This window comes from Salmo salar, chromosome 06 (genome assembly GCF_965601325.2).
Source record: "Salmo salar chromosome 06, fSalSal1, whole genome shotgun sequence".
Taxonomy (NCBI): Eukaryota; Metazoa; Chordata; class Actinopteri; order Salmoniformes; family Salmonidae; genus Salmo; species Salmo salar.
This window is the reverse complement of record NC_138296.1, coordinates 24,200,723-24,223,745: the sequence shown is the minus strand read 5'-3', so window position 1 is coordinate 24,223,745 and position 23,023 is coordinate 24,200,723. Positions and strand designations below refer to the sequence as shown.

The window sequence follows — 23,023 nt, the reverse complement described above, 5'->3', positions numbered from 1 at the left end:
GACTGTTCTTTTTTGTCATCTTCTTCCAAATCTGCACTGACACACAGACACACATTTATGATCATTAATGACAGACTATGAGGACAGAAATACAGATGTAAGAACAGGACATGTCATGACACACAAAGGTGCACACACACACACACACACACACACAGTACACACACCACGGTTATTATAGTTTAGGTTTTTTATATTCATCTTTATTTCTAGAATTTTGCTTTTTATTTTAAATTCAGTTTAGTTTCAGTTCATTTTCAGACCTGACTTGCTAGTTTTTATTTACTTTTAGCTGTATCAACATATTTCTATTCGTTGTTATATTATTTCGTTTCAGTTTCAGTGTTAAAGACAGAAAGCATGCGTTGGAGCAGCAGTAATACATAAGGTCATGGGTCAGGTCATAAGTTAGGTTCAGTTTCTAAAATAAAGTCAATCTCAATGTGACTTGGATTGAAAAATAAATAGCGCTGAGACTGGTGCAAAAAATATGTTGTAACCTCTTATTAGCTCATCAGTATTGTGGAGTTCCTGCACCTCTTATTAGCTCAACAGTATTGTGGAGTTCCTGCACCTCTTATTAGCTCAACAGTATTGTGGAGTTCCAGCACCTCTTATTAGCTCAACAGTATTGTGTAGTTCCTGCACCTCTTATTAGCTCATCAGTATTGTGGAGTTCCAGCACCTCTTATTAGCTCATCAGTATTATGGAGTTCCTGCACCTCTTATTAGCTCATCAGTATTGTGGAGCTCCTGCACCTCTTATTAGCTCATCAGTATTGTGGAGCTCCTGCACCTCTTATTAGCTCAACAGTATTGTGGAGCTCCTGCACCTCTTATTAGCTCATCAGTATTGTGGAGCTCCTGCACCTCTTATTAGCTCATCAGTATTGTGGAGCTCCTGCACCTCTTATTAGCTCATCAGTATTGTGGAGCTCCTGCACCTCTTATTAGCTCATCAGTATTGTGGAGCTCCTGCACCTCTTATTAGCTCATCAGTATTGTGGAGTTCCTGCACCTCTTATTAGCTCATCAGTATTGTGGAGCTCCTGCACCTCTTATTAGCTCATCAGTATTGTGGAGCTCCTGCACCTCTTATTAGCTCATCAGTATTGTGGAGCTCCTGCACCTCTTATTAGCTCATCAGTATTGTGGAGCTCCTGCACCTCTTATTAGCTCATCAGTATTGTGGAGCTCCTGCACCTCTTATTAGCTCATCAGTATTGTGGAGCTCCTGCACCTCTTATTAGCTCATCAGTATTGTGGAGCTCCTGCACCTCTTATTAGCTCATCAGTATTGTGGAGCTCCTGCACCTCTTATTAGCTCATCAGTATTGTGGAGCTCCTGCACATAAATATAAACAAAACCGGCACACGAAATGAGTACTGGCACCTATTTCAGTCCAAGTCAAGCACAGGCTATAACTCTAATTGCTAGGGGGCTGGCCCACGTGGGGGGAAATGTAGGGATAATGGTGCAGCACAGTTCTAGGAAAAACAGTTGCTTTCAAACTTGGGATTTGGTGGCTAATAGAGGTAAGACTAATTCTGCATGTATGAACTACACATTGACACATCCAGCCCAAAGCGGGACATTTAAAAAATACATAGTAATCGCCAAAGTTCAGGAGCATGTCTTTCCAAACTGACAGCCACTACAGGGCAAAACAGATGAAAAAAAGACATGGAAAAAGGCTCAAGCATTAAAGGTTTAAGACTTGCTGCCACTCTAATCTGTCCCCTATTTTAAATTGATGGGGCATTACTACCACATACCAGTTAAATTGGTACAGCACTCTTAATACAGCCTCTTATAAGACACTCATCAAAATATGTTAATGAGACAGAAATAACAATACTACTAGTGGTCAAAAAGTTTTTCAACAGTCCAAAAATGCCATATAGAGCAATTACTGGCCCCCCGTGGGAATCGAACCCACAACCCTGGCGTTGCACACACCGTGCTGGCGTTGCAAACACCATGCTCTACCAACTGAGCCACAGGGAAGACCTGAATAAATGCTAGTTTTGTGTTAGTGTGGTGCAGAGCCTGTGAGCAGAGTTGTGGTTGGTAGACCTGTTCATCACTCTCTTATGGAGTGGTGCTTGTCCACCGCTCTGTGCTCCAGGTCCTTTCCCACCCTCTGCTAAACACTGCTATGCGCCCCCGAGGGTGAAAAAAACTGCCGCTCCAAATTCACTCCAATCAACCAACACCCATCTATTTTTGTGAATACCTGGACCTACCAATTGGTTTTGAAGTATTGAAACCAAACCATATGGATTTGAATGAAAGGTGTTTGAATAAACATAAAAAGGTGAATGTAAGAAGCACACATCATTTCAAATAGGCTACATGTCTTATTAAACAGAATATAAACACTCTAAATAGGTCACCAGCGAGACAAGGAGCAAAAATGAATTATTTAGTCTATGTTATTTCAATTATTTCAAGGTTATAGCCTACAAAGAAATCCATCGTGAAGCATGTGTGAGTGTGATACTCGGCTGATAGGGACATAAAGCGCTTAGTAGTTCAACTACATTTCGTTGTATTAAATCATTATAGTCTATACATTATTTATTTATTTATTTATTTCACCTTTATTTAACCAGGTAGGCAAGTTGAGAACAAGTTCTCATGTACAATTGCAACCTGGCCAAGATAAAGCAAGCAGTTTGACACATACAACAACACAGAGTTACACGTGGAGTAAAACAAACATACAGTCAATAATATAGTAGAAAAATAAGTCTATGTACAATGTGAGCAACTGAGGTGAGATAAGGGAGGTAAAGGCAAAAAAGTCCATGGTGGCAAAGTAAATACAATATAGCAAAACACTGGAATGGTAGATTTGTAGTGGAAGAAAGTGCAAAGTAGAAATAGAAATAATGGGGAGGAAAGGAGCAAAATAAATAAATAAATAATTAAATAAATAAATAAATACAGTAGGGGAAGAAGCAGTTGTTTGAGATAAATTATAGATTAACTATGTACAGGTGCACATATAGGCTGTGACTTACCTAGAATGAAATACAAATGAAATGAAAAATGACTAATTAATGCCTTATTACGCTCCATCTACAGCGCCTTTGAATTCGTTTTTAGAAACATGAGTTTTGCCAGTCTGTGGCTTCAGGCTCATGTGATGGTGTCTGGAGAGCAGGCCAGCAGCGGAGAATACCCTCTCAGCGCTTGGAGAGCAGGCCAGCAGCGGAGAATACCCTCTCAGCGCTTGGAGAGCAGGCCAGCAGCGGAGAATACCCTCTCAGCGCTTGGAGAGCAGGCCAGCAGCGGAGAATACCCTCTGAGCGCTTGGAGAGCAGGCCAGCAGCGGAGAATTCCCTCTCAGTGCTTGGAGAGCAGGCCAGAAGCGGAGAATCCCCTCTCAGCGCTTGGAGAGCAGGCCAGCAGCGGAGAATTCCCTCTCAGCGCTTGGAGAGCAGGCCAGCAGCGGAGAATCCCCTCTCAGCGCTTGGAGAGCAGGCCAGCAGCGGAGAATACCCTCTCAGCGCTTAGAGAGCAGGCCAGCAGCGGTGAATACCCTCTGAGCGCTTGGAGAGCAGGCCAGCAGCGGAGAATCCCTTCTCAGCGCTTGGAGAGCAGGCCAGCAGCGGAGAATCCCCTCTCAGCGCTTGGAGAGCAGGCCAGCAGCGGAGAATACCCTCTCAGCGCTTGGAGAGCAGGCCAGCAGCGGAGAATACCCTCTCAGCGCTTGGAGAGCAGGCCAGCAGCGGTGAATACCCTCTCAGCGCTTGGAGAGCAGGCCAGCAGCGGTGAATACCCTCTCAGCGCTTGGAGAGCAGGGCAGCAGCGGTGAATACCCTCTCAGCGCTTGGAGAGCAGGCCAGCAGCGGAGAATCCCCTCTCAGCGCTTGGAGAGCAGGCCAGCAGCGGAGAATACCCTCTGAGCGCTTGGAGAGCAGGCCAGCAGCGGAGAATACCCTCTCAGCGCTTGGAGAGCAGGCCAGCAGCGGAGAATCCCCTCTCAGCGCTTGGAGAGCAGGCCAGCAGCGGAGAATACCCTCTCAGCGCTTGGAGAGCAGGCCAGCAGCGGAGAATCCCCTCTCAGCGCTTGGAGAGCAGGCCAGCAGCGGAGAATACCCTCTGAGCGCTTGGAGAGCAGGCCAGCAGCGGAGAATACCCTCTCAGCGCTTGGAGAGCAGGCCAGCAGCGGAGAATACCCTCTCAGCGCTTGGAGAGCAGGCCAGCAGCGGAGAATCCCCTCTCAGCGCTTGGAGAGTAGGCCAGCAGCGGAGAATACCCTCTGAGCGCTTGGAGAGCAGGCCAGCAGCGGAGAATACCCTCTCAGCGCTTGGAGAGCAGGCCAGCAGCGGAGAATACTTTCAGAGCCACTGGGGATGCTAAACAACCTTTCGGCCACTCTTGCCAGGTTGGGCATAGATGCAGAGTTGTTTTTTTTTATTTTTCTATAGGTAGGCCTAAAGTTTTTTTAGGCAAAATAACCAAATTTAAACCGAAAGCTCCTTGAACATGGGAATATGCCAGGGCCAAAATCAATTATGGCCTATTGTATAGATAATAGAACAAAAATGAACGAAACGTATAAGAGATCTGATGTTGTGTTTACAAATACTTTGCTACAATGACAGTTATCTACCCACCTCGTTCCTTTCTGCTAGCATGTGCACATAAGTACACCATCATGATTTTGGGATACGTATCTTTACAGATTCCACATTGATTTTTTTAGTTGTGGACACTACATGTCCGCAATCCCTGTCTTGCTCTTGGTCCTCATCTTTGTAAGGCACCTTGATTTTTCACCTGTGTGTTTTATCAGTTTCTTTATGAACATATTTAGTAAACTCCATGACAGTAGCTAAAGCAAGGGGCTGTAGCAGCACACAAGTGGACTGCTGGGCCAGGCATGCACGGAGCGCTTGTGGAGCGCTACTGGAGCAAAATTGGACGCCACAACCTTTGGGAATATCGCGCCACACTCCAGTCAAATTGGGCAAGCTCCGCTCCAGCTCCGGTCACATACTCTCAATGCACAACATCGCCATCTCCTGGACGCATTTACCCGCCAGATTCAGCAGTGTAACCCCAAAAAGCATGGATTTTATCCCGAAAACATTTTAAAACATTTTCATGAGGGGTTTTATTTTATTTAGTTCGTTCAGGAGCCAAAGATAGAACTATACTGAAACTATGGTTTCAAACGGGTTTGTTAATTATTTTATTTCAGTTTACTAAATTGTTTTTCATGATTAGTTTTCATTTTGACATTTTTAAAACATTTATTTGGCAGGTGCTTATATTTGTCCTATTTCACACATATACAAGTGTGTAATAATACGCATGTGTGAATTAACCCAGGCAGTTAACCCACTGTTCCTAGGCCGTCATTGGAAATAAGAATTTGTTCTTAACTGACTTGCCTAGTTAAATAAAGGTAAAATAAAATGTGTTTTTCGCATATCCAACTCTTCCTGAGACTCCCTCGGAGAGTGGGGTCACAGCCAGGGTCTGGCTCCCTGAGACTCCCTCGGAGAGTGGGGTCACAGCCAGGGTCAGCCATTATCAACAGCAGCCCCCCCCCCATCAGAGCACCACAAGAGACCCTGAGGCATTTCTTTACAAAATTGTATTTTTATTTACATATCCAGGAATAAACCAATGAGCAAAGAAGGAGAAAGCCAGGGAAGGAAAGAATATGTTGATTAAGAAACATAACACTACATGTTGAGATGTGGTTGTGATGATTTAACAGTCACACCACAGACTGACCCAACACACTGGGAAGGAATCATCAGTCCAGTGTCCCTCAGCCAGTCATTTACAATGATACACCATTAGAAACTAGCATGTCCTGGGATAAACAACAAAAGCATGCTAAAGAACCAAAACGGGTTTTACAGTCTTCTGAAAACAAAAACTGTGGTTCTGGAACAGGGTTGTACACACACACAACTCTTTCACTTTTAAAAACGTTTTGCAACGGAAAACAAAAATTACAGTTTCTTATTGGACAAGAACAACCCATTTTCTTCCATTTGGGGCCTAATGAACAGGACCCAGGGGCCTGACTACAGGAGGGTGTGGCAGCCTCGCGACAGGCCTTCTTTTGAAGAAGAGATGATAATAACAAGAGTCAATTAAATCATGAGATCTAGAAATACTAGATTAGACTCGGGCTCATTTGTAAGCTATTGGTCTTGAACGGAGTGACTTGGGGGGGGGGTCACCACCATAGAAATATAATATCTAGAATGGACATTCCCATTAAAGTCAATGTTCTGTTATGGGTGGCCCGGCGGCTCAACCCTAGACTGGAGCCTATCGCTCGAGGACTCAACACCTCCAACTCTTTCTGATATCATCATAATGGCAGCACACACCTTGTGCAATAGTGCAAATGCTCACATGAGTCTGATGACAATATTGAATGGTCTTTGACCCTCCTTTGCCACAAAAGCACATGGACACGGTCCCCTTTTTTGATACACTTACTAACTATGGCAACAAACATAGGTTAAGTAACACATACCAAATGGCACCCTATTCCCTTTTGTGGTGCACTACTTTTGACTAGGGTCCATAGGAAGTAGTGCACTATATAGAGAATAGGGTGCCATTTGGGACACAACCATACTCCCCATTGGACCCCAAGCCTCTGCCTATGCTACACAATGAGGGTGGAAAGTAATAATGATCACCCGGACAATGGAAAATACTGATCAACAGAACAAATCTCAAACAGATTATAAATACACTGTAAAATATACACAGCAACAACAATAAAGAAAATAATATGAAAAGGAAAAGCCACAATATTACAGAACTCCTCAAATACAGCCCCTCTGGGCCAGTGCAGATTAAAAGACGTGACAGAGATGCAACATTTCAGACCATCGCAGATAGAAACAATGTATAGATCTGTCATGGTCCTCTTTTCAACATGATAGAGAAACCCGTCTGCTCTACACGATATATTTATATTTTTTTCTGAAATGTTGTGCTCCTCAAAAAGACCAGTCTGTCCCAACGCAGTTTGCTCCTCCCACCGAAGCCAATCAGAGACAGCCACTCTCTAAACGCACCAATCACAACAGAGTGCTTCGCTTTGTAAGGTGCATCGTCCAATCAAAACATGGGGCTAGTAGCGTATAACTGCAGGTAAAAACCTTTCCCCTTCTCTCTCACCCTCTCTCGCACGCACACACACACACACACACACTCCCAGCCATCACACCTTCACAGTCCTGCAGAGGGCGCCAGAACCCCACCCAGTGGACACACTCCGCCACTACAGTGCATTTCCCGCAGGGGAATAGAAAAGAAACAGAAATGTGAACCTATATATCCTGGATGATGACGACTAGCTTACATGACAGATCATGTCAACAATGTCAATAGCAACACTTTACTGGGGTGAAGTCCTCCCCTGCTAAACTGTCACTCTGAGAGCTGTCTACTGACAGGTGATATGAAACTAATGGCAGGTAACTGTCAGGTGTGTTTATTCGTCTGTCTGTATGCCTGATATGATTCTCAATGTCTAGTTAGACTGTCTGTATGTCTGTTCGTCAGCTGCAGGCCAAATGCCAAAAACCTCCTTCATCCATGTGTGTGTGTGTGTGGGGGGGGGGGCTGGTCTCTCTGCCTCGCTCTGTATAGTCTAGGCAGAGGTGACAGTGGTGCCGCTACCCAGCTTAATGATCATCTGCTGGCAGTCGTGGAGGGTGCGCTTGTCCCCCAGCTTCTCCAGTGTCCGGGCTGCATCCGCCAGCATGCCCACCCGCTGGCCCGGTGCCGACAGGAAGGAGGGGGGCAGGTAGCGACACGCCAACATCACCGCCTCAGCCTGCTCCCTCTGGCCAGGACGCATCTCACACTCCTCTGTAGAATCACACACACACACACGCACACGCACACACACACACACACACACGTTGAGTTGTGGGGGACACAGAGAGGGATACTACACAGATAACAACACTCATATCGCATCTGTGTCCCTTTCTGCCTCATTATTAAAGGCTTAAAAAAGGGCACTCAAAACCCACAGAACTTCCAACCTTTCTCACACACGCAAACTACAAAAAACCCTCTCTGCAGTTACCCATCTTGGCTCCGGGGGTGGCTCTGCGTCTGAGCGAACGGTCCAGGAGCTGATGTGTTCGCGTGGGACTGGCCCCAGCCATCAGCCTGGCGGTTGCCTCATGAAGAAACAACTGAGGGAGAGAGTGAGGAGAGGAGAGAGAACAGTGTTTGATGAGTGATAAGTCAGAAATCTACCTATATCAACCTGTGTCCATATACGTGTATGTGCCCGTGTCTACATGTGTATGTCTTCCTGCACGTCCTACCCTGCGCATGGCGGGCCTGAAGCTCTGGGCCAGCTTCCTGAGGGAGGAGAGGTCCTGCTGGAAGCCGTGCAGCTCGGCCGGGGAGGCCTGCAAGGAGAGACCCCCGGGACTGGAGCTCTGCTGCAGACGCCACACGTTGGTCCGCATCACCAGCAGCAGGTCACACAGCAGCAACTGGACCACCTGGGGAGAGAGACAGAGAGACAGAGAGACAGAGAAGCAAACCTTATGGTGTGCGTATTGAAAATGACATTAGTTTGAAAGGCAGTAACAGTGTGTCGGGGTGTATTGATGTCTCCTGTCCATTGTGCTGTATGGGACCCAGCTCTGTCTTGCACTGCAGGAACATTGTGCTGTATGGGGCCCAGCTCTGTCTTGCACTGCAGGAACATTGTGCTGTATGGGGCCCAGCTCTGTCTTGCACTGCAGGAACATTGTGCTGTATGGGGCCCAGCTCTGTCTTGCACTGCAGGAACATTGTGCTGTATGGGGCCCAGCTCTGTCTTGCACTGCAGGAACATTGTGCTGTATGGGGCCCAGCTCTGTCTTGCACTGCAGGAACATTGTGCTGTATGGGGCCCAGCTCTGTCTTGCACTGCAGGAACATTGTGCTGTATGGGGCCCAGCTCTGTTTTGCACTGCAGGAACATTGTGCTGTATGGGGCCCAGCTCTGTCTTGCACTGCAGGAACATTGCACCCAGCTGAGAGACACATGCAATGCAACTACAATGCACCACAGCTCTGGCCATAGCTGCTGTGTGTGTGTGTGTGTGTGTGTGTGTGTGTGTGTGTGTGTGTGTGTGTGTGTGTGTGTGTGTGTGTGTGTGTGTGTGTGTGTGTGTGTGTGTGTGTGTGTGTGTGTGTGTGTGTGTGTGTGTACCTTGTCTAGGCTGCTGCTGTGACAGTGTGGTCCCAGGTTGAGGCTGTCTCTCAGCAGGCCGCTGGCCTTCTCACTGTGGCTCAGACTCAGCTGACAGTTCTCTGGTTTGGTCAGCATGGCTCGCACCGCTCGGAAAGTGTTCAAACACGCCCTGGGCAATGGACTCCTGAGGACACATGAAAAACCCTTTTCAGAAAGGTGGTGGAGAAGACCTGGGGAAGTGTGTGTGTGTGTGTGTGGATGTGTGTGTGTGTGTGTGTGTGTGTGTGTGTGGATGTCTGTATGTCACTCTGGCATGTTCTACTACAGCTTGGTACAGTCCCTCGGCTGTGTGTGTGTGTGTGTGTGTGTGTGTGTGTGTGTGTGTGTGTGTGTGTGTGTGTGTGTGTGTGTGTGTGTGTGTGTGTGTGTGTGTGTGTGTGTGTGTACACTCACTCTGCAGTCTGTAGACTACGGGGCAGGTGCTCGGCGGCGGGGTACAGGCTCTCGGCTGTGTGTGTGTGTGTGTGTGTGTGTGTACACTCACTCTGCAGTCTGTAGACTACGGAGCAGGTGCTCGGCGGCGGGGTACAGTCTCTCGGCTGTGTGTGTGTGTGTGTGTGTGTGTGTACACTCACTCTGCAGTCTGTAGACTACGGGGCAGGTGCTCGGCGGCGGGGTACAGTCTCTCGGCCGCTGCGTCGTCTCCTTGGAGCCAGTTAATGATCACCACGGCAACCGACGACCACCATTTGGAATGAAGGTCACAGCCTGGAGGTCCCAGACAAGGTTTACAGACACAGACAGACAGATGTCAAATAAAATACACACAGAGACAGGTTATTATTTGGATAGTTCCTATAGCTGATCTAGAGATATCAGCTGTAACTCTGTTGATGCACAACAGCTTGCTGGGGTTAAGTTCAGGGTTATGTTTAGGGTTAAGTTTGGGGTTAGTTAGGGTAAGGGCTAGGGTTAAGATTAGGAAAGAGTTTAGGTTTAAATGTAGGTTGAAGGTTAGAGGATAGTTAGTTGACATGATGTTGACAGTTTTAGAACATCAATCTACAAACCATCTATTTGGGACTATCCAGACCTGCTGAAACACAGACACTATCCCTTTCTTTATCTCTCTCCGTTTCACACATGATCAAATCCAGCTGGTGATGACGACCTGAGTTTCAATGTGTTCCCCCTCTGGCATGGTCACAACCTGCTAATACTGCAGCTATACTGATAGCCACATCTCTCCAAGGGAGCAGACCTCCTATGCTTAACATTGGGCCAAAATAGCTTTCATCAAATCAGATGGCTGATTCATCACAAAACCATTTGATGTTGCCAATTATTTTAATGATTACTTCATTGTCAAAGTGGGCAAACTTAGGCAGGAAATGCTAACAACGAACACTGAGCCATCGTACTCATGCATAAAAAAACAATACTGAAAGAAAAGCATTGTAAGTTTGAATTTTGTAAAGTTAGTGTGGGAGAGGTGGGAAAATGATTGTCATCGATCAATAATGTCAAACCTCTTGGCATTGACAACTTAGATGGTGGGCTGTCATTATAAATAAGAATTTGTTCTTAACTGACTTGCCTAGTTAAATAAAGGTAAAATAAAAAAACGCCTCTCCCCCATGTGACCTACTTGTTGTGTGTATGCAGGGGCGGAAATCCCGGGGGGGACGGGGGGGACACGACCCCCCCATCCTGGGAAAAATATGATTTGTCCCCCCCAATATATCACTGAAACATAACTATGTAATTTAAATAATATTAATAATACGCAATGAAAGCAATTGTGCTGATTATAGACACTTAATAGCGCGTTTTTAAGTTTCAAAAGATTGCGACACCCCCACCCTTTGCCTCACAATGGTTTGATCCACTGCCAGTTCCTTAGCTTGCTCCGTAACAGAGAGATCGTATCTACTGTCTGAAAGGCACTCAATGAACGTAACTGACGTGAGGTTAGCCAGTCAATCGCGCACACACACTAGCTGAATATGCAGAGGTAGCGCGCAAATATTAACTATTAAGCTAGCTAGTACCTATTCCATTTATGTGGCCTCGTCAAAGATGGAATCTTTGCTATCGTCAATTTATTCCGAAATCAGCATGCAGATGATGTAAATTAGTGCTTCAAAGTCCCTGTGATAAGGTTAGCGATAAACTGAAATCCAAACTGAACAGGTTCTAATTTTAAGACAATGGTCTTAAATATATTTAATGGTCTCGTTGCAAAAGCTAAATTGTCGCAAGGGAACTTTTATTTATTTTATTTCAACTTTATTTAACTCGGGTAACACATATTATAGCTAACACCACTGAAACGGAATTGGTGCTCACTAGCTTTGCAAATTCAGCTATTGTTGGAAGCCAGCCAATATGAAACAAACTATTAAAATTACAAAAGGTTGCAGCATATGTTGTGTAAATGGTGAACTCATACAGCTGTCAACTCTTGTCATTTTAATCCGTTTCACATTTGCTAGCTACCTTTTAGATCGAAGTCCATATAGAATGATAGAAGATAAGATGATAGAAGCCCATCTCCTACTGTAAATAACCTACACACTGTGTGTGTAGCCAGCCAGCCAGCCAGGTAGAAAAATGGCAGAAAAAATAAAAAAGGACATCAGAGTATTTTTCAGTACACCAAAACGCAAAGTAAGAACCCTAGTAGCCTAATATCTCAAAGACTAGTTGATAAAATGTTCATAAGAAAGAAGTGAAATGCTAATAGAAATGTTTCACATTGATGTCATTAGGCAGAGCAGGCAACAGATGGCACACAGACAGCAGAGTTGGGGACAGATATGCAGGGACAGACTGGCAGAGACAGGGAGTCTCAGGTAAGTTTGTTGAGTCTTTGTTGGGCAACATTATGAAAGGTTCTAATTTTTTTGTTATCTTGTAAAATAGGGACATAATTGGAAAATGCCATAGATACCCCCACTCTCAACTTAAACTGGTGACTGAACTAAGATTTGTTTAAGGCAATGGTATTGCTGTTTTGATTAATTGTGTAGTTTTGGGTACCGGTAGTTAGGAGTACAGAATGAAATTCTGAACATCATGGCCAATACAGTCATTCAAGGCATTGCAGCTGAGATTAGGTCTCTTCCGATTGTACAATTTTCAGTAATTGTTGATGGTACTCAAGATGTCTCTGGTGCTGAACAGGAGAGTGTCTGCCTGCGTTATGTTGACCATGACCTTGTCCCTCACAAGGAGTTTATTGGGCTATACAGGGTGTCGGAGACAACAGGCGAGGGCATTGCGAAAGTGGCAACTGATGTGTTGTTGAGGCTCAATTTGCCCATGTCTGGCTTACGTGGGCAGAGCTACGATGGTGACTCTAAACATGGCAGGAAAATACACAGGTGCACAGGCAATTGTGAGGAGGCAGCAGCCATTAGCCCTCTATGTGCATTGTGGAGCACACTGTGTAATCTGATTACACAGGCTGGCTGCACAGCCTCCCCACTGATCCGGGATTCCCTTTCTTGGGTCCATCAGTTAGGTGTCCTCTATGGCCAGTCAGGAAAGTTTAAGAGCATGTTTGAATCAATTGCCACGTCCAAAGATACAAATCTGACCACCCTGAAACCCCTATGTCCAACGAGGTGGACTGTGCGGAATACTGCTATTAGAGCTGTGCTAGGGCAGTATGAGCGGGTACTAAGCAGCCTAGAGGAGATGGCAACAACTGCATCCAAGACAGCTTCAACCGCCAGTGGCTTATTCGAGCACTTCAGCAAAGGCAAGACTGTGTTGGGCCTCACACTTGCCTCTGCTGTTCTTGGAGAGCTTGAATGTCTAAACATTTCACTGCAGAAGAAAACTCAGACTGTCTCTGGTATGCAGGCTGCAGTCGAGTGTGTGCGGTCATCTCTTAGGGGCAAGAGAAATGACGAAAGCTACCTTGCACTGTATGAGAAAGCAACAACATTGATTGACTCTATTGAATCCATTGAGACACACTCAAGACGATTTGCTGGCAAAGCAGTGGATCACTATAGGGCAGAATTTTTTTGTGTTGGATGGTGTGGAGGTTCAGTTTGGCGACCGTTCTGACCAGGACAGTCTAAACGTCTTGCAAAAGTTGGAAAGAGCGCTTCTCACGGGGGAGTTGGATAAGTCTCTAGATCAGTACCCAGAGCTAAACATAGATTCTCTTTCAGTGCAGATCCCTCTCTTTCACAACAAATACCCCTGTAGCAGCAGTGGAGAGGCAGCAGAGGTCCTCAGGAGGCTTTAGTACATGACAGTACACTTACTAATTATTTATTTCATGTTATTTTATTTAAAATGTCATACTTTGTGTGACATACTTGTCCATAGCTGCTGTTTGAAGAGTTGAGACACAGACTGAAGGATATTTTGGTTGATTTATTTGGGTTATTCATTGAAGTAGTTATTTTGCTTTTAGAACTGTACTTATTTTTAGCTTTTTGTTCTTGTAAAGCTGTTGTAGTAGACTCAGGCCAGTGGCACATATTTAATGACTTTATAAATGTATCAGAAAAAGTAAAATTAAAAGGTCAATTCAATACGGAGACCAACTTTGTGATGTTACTCAATGGAGATTATTTTAGACGAGATCACACCATGTTCATTGTATTTACGAAAACTGCACCCATACAGTGTACAGTACCATTGCCACCTACTGGCTTTTCTTGGTATTGCTGGTTGTAAATACAAATACCTGCAGACATACTGGACTGATAAGGAACACTGCTATAACTATTATTAGTAGTAGTATTATGATGATTTAAACATTTGAACAAGTTGGGACAACCCTTCTGTTAACTACTGTACCTATCAATTATCCAGTAGTAGTAAGTATGGTTCCTCAATATACATTTAACATATTACAACGTAGGCTATGTGTTACAGCACTACTTTTGGTGTCCCCCTCAAGAATTGCTCTTGAGAAAATTTAATGTAATTGTCCCCTCCAAAGTTGATGTCAGATTTTCGCCCCTGTGTGTATGTACTGACCTATGTGTAACTGATAGATACACACGCACACACACACACACACACACACACACACACACACACACACACACACACACACACACACACACACACACACACACACACACACACACAGTTTAAAATGTAAAGTCTTTTGTCTGTAATGTATTTTTGGTTACGTGTCGTACCCCAGTAAGAATAGCTCCCATTGGCATCGGCTAATGGGGATCCTAATAAATCACATTTAATCAAATGCACACTCACACACAGCTATGCTGACTGGGTAATCTAACACCATGCCAAGAAAAGTCTCCTTTCAAACGCTCTTCCTTAAACCACGGGTGGCACGCTAGCGTCCCACCTAGCCCATAGAGGTTAAGATGATTAGAGGCTTGACAGGACTGGTAGATGGAACACTGCAAAGGACAATGCCTTTTAACCTCCCATCTCCTCTCAGAGAAATGAATATATGAGAGAGACAGACAAAGACAGAGAGAGACAGAGAGAGACAGAGAGACAGAGAGAGGGAGACAGAGAGAGACAGAGACAGAGAGAGAGACAGAGACAGAGAGAGAGAGAGAGCGAGAGAGAGACAGAGACAGGGGAGACAGAGAGAGAGACAGAGAGACAGACAGAGAGACAGAGAGAGAGACAGAGAGACAGACAGACAGACAGAGAGAGAGATGCTGAAAGGAGCGAGGCTATCTGAGGGGGCATCTCAATAGTCTAGAGTGGCTTCCTCTCCTTGTCTTTGATTGCACTGATCTGGCAACACAGGGATCAGTGGAAGCAATGTCAGAAGATAGCCACATGTTACTGAAGATCAGTGTGACTGAAAGAAAATAGATAAGAAGAGGAAGCCACTTTAGACTACAGATACACTGTCATGTACACCCTAACTGAGAGACACCCAGTATTGTGCCTGAACTGCAGAAGTGAAACTCGGACCACTCATATAGACATATAAATATACGACCAGGAGTCATACCAGTGACGGTAGCCATGTTGGATCCGATGGCGAAGGACTGGGTGTTGGCTCCGGCGGCGTCTGATGCACTCGTCAACAGCTGAAGGTACTCCAGAGCATCCGCATACTCCCTAAGGAATACACACACAGCTTAGTCAGTTAAAAGTATTTAAGACTATTAGTTCTCCCTGAGGAATACACACAGCTTAGTTAGTATTTAAAAGACTACTAGTTTTCCCTGAGAAATACACACAGCTTAGTTAGTTAAAAGTATTTAAAAGACTACTAGTTTTCCCTGAGAAATACACACAGCTTAGTTAGTTAAACATATTTAAGACTATTAGTTCTCCCTGAGGAATACACACAGCTTACAGTTGAAGTCGGGAGTTTACATCCACTTAGGTTGGAGTCATTAAAACTCGTTTCTCAACCACTCCACAAATTTCTTGTTAACAAACTATCGTTTTGGCAAGTCGGTTAGGACATCTACTTTGTGCATGACACAAGTCATTTTTCCAACTATTGTTTACAGACAGATTAGTTCACTGTATCACAATTCCAGTGGGTCAGAGTTTTACATACACTAAGTTGACTGTGTCTTTAAACAGCTTGGAAAATTCCAGAAAATGATGTCATTGCTTTTGAAGCTTCTGATAGGCTAATTGACATAACTTGAGTCAATTGGAGGTGTACCTGTGGATGTATTTCAAGGCCTACCTTCAAACTCAGTGCCTCTTTGCTTGACATCATGGGAAAATCAAAAGAAATCAGCCTCACAAAAAAAAATGGTGGACCTCCACAAGTCTGGTTCATCCTTGGGAGCAATTTCCAAACACCTGAAGGTACCACGTTCATCTGTACAAACAATAGTACACAAGTATAAACACTATGGGACCACACAGCCGTCATACCGCTCAGGAAGGAGACGCGTTCTGTCTCCTAGAGATGTATGTACTTTGTTGCAAAAGTGCAAATCAATCCCAGAACAACAGCAAAGGACCTTGTGAAGATGCTGGAGGAAACAGATACAAAAGTATCTATATCCACAGTAAAATGAGTCCTATATCGACATAACCTGAAAGGCAGCTGAGAAAGGAAGAAGCCACTGCTCCAAAACAGCCATAAAAAAATCCAGACTATGGTTTGCAACTGGACATGTGGACAAAGATCAAACTTTTTGGAGAAATGTCCTCTGGTCTGATGAAACAGAAATATAACTGTTTGGCCATAATGACCATTGTTATGTTTGGAGGAAAAAGGGGGAGGCTTGCAAGCCTTAGAACGCCATCCCAACCGTGAAGCACCGTGGCAGCATCATGTTGTGGGGGTGCTTTGCTGCAGGAGGGACTGGTGCACTTCACAAAATAGATGGCCTCATGAGGGAGGAAAATTATGTGGAAATATTGAAGCAACATCTCAAGACATCAGTCAGGAAGTTAAAGCTTGGTAGCAAATGGGTCTTCCAAACGAACAATGACCCCAAGCATACTTCCAAAGTTGTGGCAAAATGGCTTAAGGACAACAAAGTCAAGGTATTGGAGTGGCCATCACAAAGCCCTGACCTCAATCCTATAGAGAATTTGAGGGCAGAACTGAAAAGGCGTGTGCGAGCAAGGAGGCCTACAAACCGCAGCAGGTAGGGGCGGCAGGTAGCCTAGTGGTTAGAGCGTTGGACTATTAACTGAAAGGTTGCACGATCAAATCCCAGAGCTGACAAGGTAAAAAATCTGTCGTTTTGCCCCTGAAAAAGGCAGTTAACCCACTGTTCCTAGGCCGTCATTGAAAATAAGGATTTGTTCTTAACTGACTTGCCTAGTTAAATAAAAGTAAAAAAAATATTTTAAAAAAACGGACTCAGTTACACCAGCTCTGTGGTGGCTAATTTCTGCATTACCAAATGAGGAGAGTTACAAACTTCACACACCAGTCAGTTATACGTAAACTACATCTTTAATAATTAAGATCCTTTTGCAAAAGCCCTTTGACTTTCAATGATGCGCTATCTCTAATGAACCATTGAAAAAGTGATTACACAAAAGTACAAAGATCTTTTATACCCAAGATCCACCCCTCTCAACGTACATGACGAACAACAGATCTTAGGAACTGTTCCCAAAGGGACCTTATACTTTAGAAAGGAGTATCCCTGAGCCAGATAACATTCGCTATAAATTATCGTTCAGTTTGGTCCCTAATGACGAGGTTCTAATCTCGTTCCTGGTACTTCATCTCATCCGATGGCATATATCAATTGTCAACTCAAGATACTCCCATCTCAAGTAAACCCCCTCTTGATCCCACTCCTGGACAAGCTCACAGAGGGGAGGTGACTTGCGCACAGACATTGTGGAGACAAATAATTGGTTCCCCATTAATCACGCCATCCCTTCACATGGTTTAAGAATAGGTAAAGACACATTCACATATGAAGACAATGTTCCATTCTGTCCTCTTCAGGGACATGTAAAAGACAAGCCTGACCTCTCCTCTCTCTGGGCCCCAAGTGACTGAGCCCCAGCTAAGGGAAAAGTGCAACTAAAAGACACCAGTGTCCAAAGGGATACTTTCTAATGACAAGTATCTCACATAAACATATTATGCTAATAAAACATCTTAATTATCTATGTTACCCAACTAATTCTGATTCATCCGCCACATCTGTCAGGAGGAATGGGCCAAAATTCACCCAACTTATTGTGGAAAGCTTGTGGAAGGCTACCCGAAACGTTTGACCCAAGTTAAACAATTGAAAGGCAATGCTACCAAATACTAATTGAGTGTTTGTAAACTTCTGATCCACTGGTAATGTGATGAAAGAAATAAAAGCTGAAATAAATCATTCTCTCTACTATTATTCTGACATTTCACATTCTTAAAATAAAGTGGTGATCCTAACTGACCTAAGACAGGGAATTTTTACTAGGATTAAATGTCAGGAATTGTGAAAAACTGAGTTTAAATGTATTTGGCTAAGGTGTATGTAAACTTCCCACTTCAACTGTAGTTAGTTAAAAGTATTTAGAAGACTATTAGTTATCCCTGAGAACACACACGTAAAAGGCTTGTTCAAAAAGGGATTGTAGACAATTTAAGACAAAATAAGGCCTAAAATATGAATAAATTAAGTCAACATTCTGTATTTTACAACTCAATGTTAGATGGTTCTCCACACCCTGAAAGTAGTCTATGGGCCTTTATAAAATGTTTTTTATTTTTATAGCCACTAGAAACGTCAGCTAACTTTAGCCACCACTAGCTAAAATTCTGTGGGATTGATAAGGGACATTTTTAAGACTTCTGCAGATAACCTGAGAACACTATTTGGCTGTGTGTTGCACCTACCCCTCTCCATCACTGGGGCTCTTCTCCCCCCGGGGCTGGGCCACACAGTACAGAGCCTTCTCCAACAGGTGTTCCCTGAAGGCCTGTGTCACCTGGGCCAGAGGGTCCACTACGGAGACAGACAGAGAGAGAAGAATTAGGGTTAGCATAGTCATGGCAACCAATTTAGACAATGAAAACATGTGTTGCCCATATTGCTTTCATCATAACCAGTTTCCATGACGTGTTTCCTTTCATAAAGACACAAGCCGTCCACCTGTAGAGCCTCTCAATGCTCATTCTTCTGAGAGGCTCTGGTCAATAGTAGTACACTAATATACCAGGGAATAAGGTGCCATTTGGGAAGCAGACAGTGTGTGGGGTGGTCAAATCAAATCGGATTGGTCACATACATGTGTTTAGCAGATGTTGTTGCGGGTGTAGTGAAATGCTTGTGCTTCTAGTTCCGACAGTGCAGCAGGTGTGTCTACTGTACTGACCTGTATTCCCTGCCTGGCTGTAGATGCTATCTTTGGGGGTGCTGCGGACGGCCCAGTCCCCGTCCACAAAGAAGCGGTGGCCCAGAGGGTGACAGAGCCACTGCATGGCCGGGGGGACACTGCCACTGGAGGAGAGACACGCCTGGCGGGCACTGCTCAGGAACAGACGCTGGGGATGGAGAGAGACATGGAGAACCAGGAGTGAGTACAGAGGTAGAGACACAGAGACAGACACACACATTATAGCCAGTCAGTCTCTCCATCTCCCCCTCTCACAAACACACACCACTTGGTAACCTAACTCGGTGACTCACGGAGGAGAAGTGAAGGAGTCTGGGTAGGCTGGCTTTGACTCGTAGGGCTGCGGAGACGTAGACCTCTCCTAGCGTGGCCACGGGGAGGCAGGAGCCTGAACACTCTGCCAGGTTTACAGCACTCAGAGCCATGTGAACCGCAGACAGGTGGCTACCGCCAAGTTTACCTGCGCGCACACACCCACACGTTGATTATGGACAGTTTGTTTAGCCAAACACAGAAAACACAGGTTTTTCAGACAACGACTCCTGAAAACGTATCAATTCCTCTCAGGTCTACATAAAGTGTGTAGGAGTAGGGAGCTAGTGGATAACTCTGTATTGGACAGTAGTACTGAAGAGGAGAGAATGTACCTACAGTGTGATCTTGGGGAAATCGAAATCCACTTAGTTTTTGTTTTATTGCCCTCTGTATGAGGATCTGAGACATGTTGGTGATAACCCTGAGGTATTCTGGTTACGGGACCAGAGGCTTAAATTCTGTTTCAGACAGGACACGTTTCAGATTGCTCAGTTTGTTCATAATGTCTGGAGGAGAAGGAGAAATGTACTGTTGGTGTAGCGAGGCTAGATGGTAGCCGCGGTTGCGTAGCGAGGCTAGATGGTAGCCACGGTTGCGTATCATATCAATCATATCAATCAACTAGATAGTAACATTGTCTCAGAGTGAGTAGACAAGGTTAGCCCTACCCTTAGCATTTGAGCCACAGGCCAAATCCAGTTTCCAATTTCCACCTACCGGTCATGTGCAGCTGGTGCAGGCGGTGGTAGACCAGGGCAGCGTCGCGGCTGCTCTTGCACGCATCCTCCCGGAGCCCCCTGGCGCGGAGCCCCCCGGCCCTGGCAGCCAACCAGCGACCCACCCCTAGCCGCTGGAGGCAGAGGCGGAGCAGGGCCCACAGGGCAGCACAGGCCAGGTCCAACTGAGAGGTGGGTAAGGGGCGACCCAGGGCCTTGAGGCAGGTCCATAGGTTCTGACTGGCCTGGGCAAAGTCTCCCTATTTGGGGAGGGAGAGGGGGGGTGAGAGTGTGGTGGGGATGGATGGGTGTGTGTGTGTGTGTGTGTGTGTGTGTGTGTGTGTGTGTGTGTGTGTGTGTGTGTGTGTGTGTGTGTGTTGACTGCATGAGCTTACGACTGTCCACCCATACAATTCTTAATGAATTCAAGGTTTATAGAAATATGTCCATCCAATAGAATAATTGTCAGAAAAACAATAGTCCAAACCCAATTTCTGTTACATATGTTTCAAAGGTTTCTAACAATTTACTCTTGAGAATTTAGCATGTTTAGAGTGAATGGAATGTCATCACAGGCATAATCAAAAAGCGGTCACTGCTCAATAGAACTCTGTGGCGCTGCTCCGCGGCGCTAACTTCGAATGTCAACTGACATCGGCGTTTTCTAAATGAAATCCGCTGAATACAAAACTAAAATGGGGCCTAAATATATATTTATTTACAAAGCTAAAAGACTGAATTTCAATATCCACCCTCCACGAAGACAATCTGTTCCTGTTTTCATTGTGTATTTCTGAGTCTTCTCCCTTTAAAAAAATAAAATAAAATAATAATAAAAAATACAAAAAATTGCCCCTCTCAATGTAGATTGATCACAGTTATAGGCAATGAAAGCCAAGGATCTGGAGGTGAAAATGACAAAGGTATCAAATTGATTTTGATTGGTCCAACCAGTGGAAACACCTCCAAATGCTACCACCTCACAACACCAAATTTGGAAGAGATACAACCTACAGAGGAGCAGTCTAAACGGTCACAGCAAACGAACGTTCTATTTTCGTCAGTGTCAAATTCAAGTTTATAAGATTGTTCTCTACAATCTAATGATTCATTCTGTGTAATTTATAATGACATAGGGCAAAGAAAACTATGCTTTGACATTCATTTTATAGCAACTTCTTGGATTGCCCCGTTTCTATCTACATATTCTATCTATACAGTGGTTCTTCTTAAAAGTTGCGTTGTACTGCAGCACAGCTTGAGGGCTGCGGCAGAATTCTATGGCACGTTATTTAACTGTCAGCCATTGTTGCCATATATGCTAGTTAGTGCTAGTTTGACCACCAGAGGGCATCTTTGAGAAGCATTTGACTGTTTTTAATATTGGCTGTACTAGAGAATTTAAAACCTTTTTTGGAAGAACATAGTACATGGGATTGAATACGAAATGTATCTTAATTAATTCGATTAATATTATGGTGTTTCTATTCCAAGAAAAACGAAACCCTCTGGGTTTCTGTTAGGAAGATATGGCACTGTACAGCGTGACCGGTCGGGAGTAGGCTACTAAGGTACTGCGAGTGAAGAGCAAAATAATCCTAACATTTCCACACCCTAATTGCAGGCTAACCAATACCCAAACAGAGATTCAGTGAAAATAAAAATCTCATTGATTTATCAAGTCCAGTCCCCATGCTTGTCTCATAGCAGTGTGAAACAGTGCTGAAATAGTTGACCACACCTGGGTAGGCTACTGCTTCAAATCCTATTATAACAACTGGATGACTTTGGAGGTTCCAGTAAGCAACGATTTGTTGCCTTCATTAGCCTACTTTATTCCAATATCTCTGTCAGTCAGTGATATTTATTCACATAGTAATTCATTATGGATCCATCCAAAGAACTCCAGCACAGAGAAGAGAAAGGAGTCTTGAATAATTAAACATGTCGGTAAAATACTGTTTGACTTGGGGATTATGGTCACGGACAGTGCTATTCGCCTGTGTTACGCCGAACACGAAAGCCCAGGAAAATGAACAGGTACAGTAGGCTACATACAATACTGTAAAGTAGGCCTAATAATGCTAAAAATAATGCTTAAATAAATTGACTGTTGGTCTTTACTGTATGCTGCACATTTTTACATTGTATTCTATTTCCAGCGAGACTATTCAAGCCATCGACTCACTGATGGTTGAAGATGATGAGCGATCGGCAAAGGCAATCTGGAATCTGCTGGCATCATCGCACAACATCAACATCGCTCTAATCAGTCAGAAGACAGTTGAAGAAACTTGAGTCAACTTACAGAAAAGCTCTGTAGTACTATATATAGTCTTACAGAGCCTTTCCGTATGTTCACTCAAGTTTCTTCAACTATCTTCTGACATCAAGAGATATGCTGGACCCTATATCAGAGAGGTGTTTTTGGGACCACATCATGTCTATTGTCCTGCTAATAGCCCTTGTGAAAAAGAAGTTATCTAAGGGGCTTTTATATAATTATATTATAGGGCTAATGATAATAATAATCGTTGGATAACAGATGAGCTCTCAGAACTCATTAAGAGGCGGCTTCTATCTTCAATATAATCATTCATTCAGAGTCCTCTGGTGGTTACAGTCCTAACCCTGGAACGTGTTGCACCATTGAAAGAAGCTGGTTTGATGAAAACAATGTCCATTTCATCTGTTCTCTTTGGTCGCAATGAAAAAAACTGTTTATCTTTTCCCAACTATTTTGCAATCTATATGGCACAGCTGTCATTTTTTTTGGTCCTTAAATGAAACTGGTATATATTTTTATTTATCACAATTTTCATCTTTAATGCATGGCCGACAGACAAGTTCCTTACTTTTCCCCCCTTCCACTTGATAAACGTTCCAATTAATAACGTTTTTTTTTTTTTTATCAATTAGTATATTAAAATATTTGAGTTTAACCACAATATAACGACATTTTGGAAATAATTTCCTTTTCAAATAACTGAAAGT

General features: G+C 44.2%; 1 protein-coding gene across 2 annotated transcripts in view; it reads right to left on the bottom strand.

The window, feature by feature from the left end:
- Window positions 1-5,600: 5,600 nt before the first annotated feature.
- LOC106606621 (sterol regulatory element-binding protein 1) overlaps window positions 5,601-23,023 on the bottom strand; it is a 31,266-nt gene continuing 13,843 nt past the window's right edge. For both annotated transcript variants that reach the window (XM_014202958.3, XM_014202959.3), the window contains exons 10-19: window positions 20,031-20,289; window positions 19,292-19,458; window positions 18,978-19,146; window positions 18,499-18,607; window positions 15,178-15,287; window positions 9,839-9,971; window positions 9,222-9,387; window positions 8,341-8,523; window positions 8,094-8,205; window positions 5,601-7,870 (exon numbers count right to left, since the gene is read on the bottom strand). In XM_014202958.3, the coding sequence (XP_014058433.2) occupies window positions 7,650-7,870; window positions 8,094-8,205; window positions 8,341-8,523; window positions 9,222-9,387; window positions 9,839-9,971; window positions 15,178-15,287; window positions 18,499-18,607; window positions 18,978-19,146; window positions 19,292-19,458; window positions 20,031-20,289 (1,629 nt within the window). In that variant the 3' untranslated portion in view covers window positions 5,601-7,649. The remainder of the gene's footprint in view (window positions 7,871-8,093; window positions 8,206-8,340; window positions 8,524-9,221; window positions 9,388-9,838; window positions 9,972-15,177; window positions 15,288-18,498; window positions 18,608-18,977; window positions 19,147-19,291; window positions 19,459-20,030; window positions 20,290-23,023) is intronic.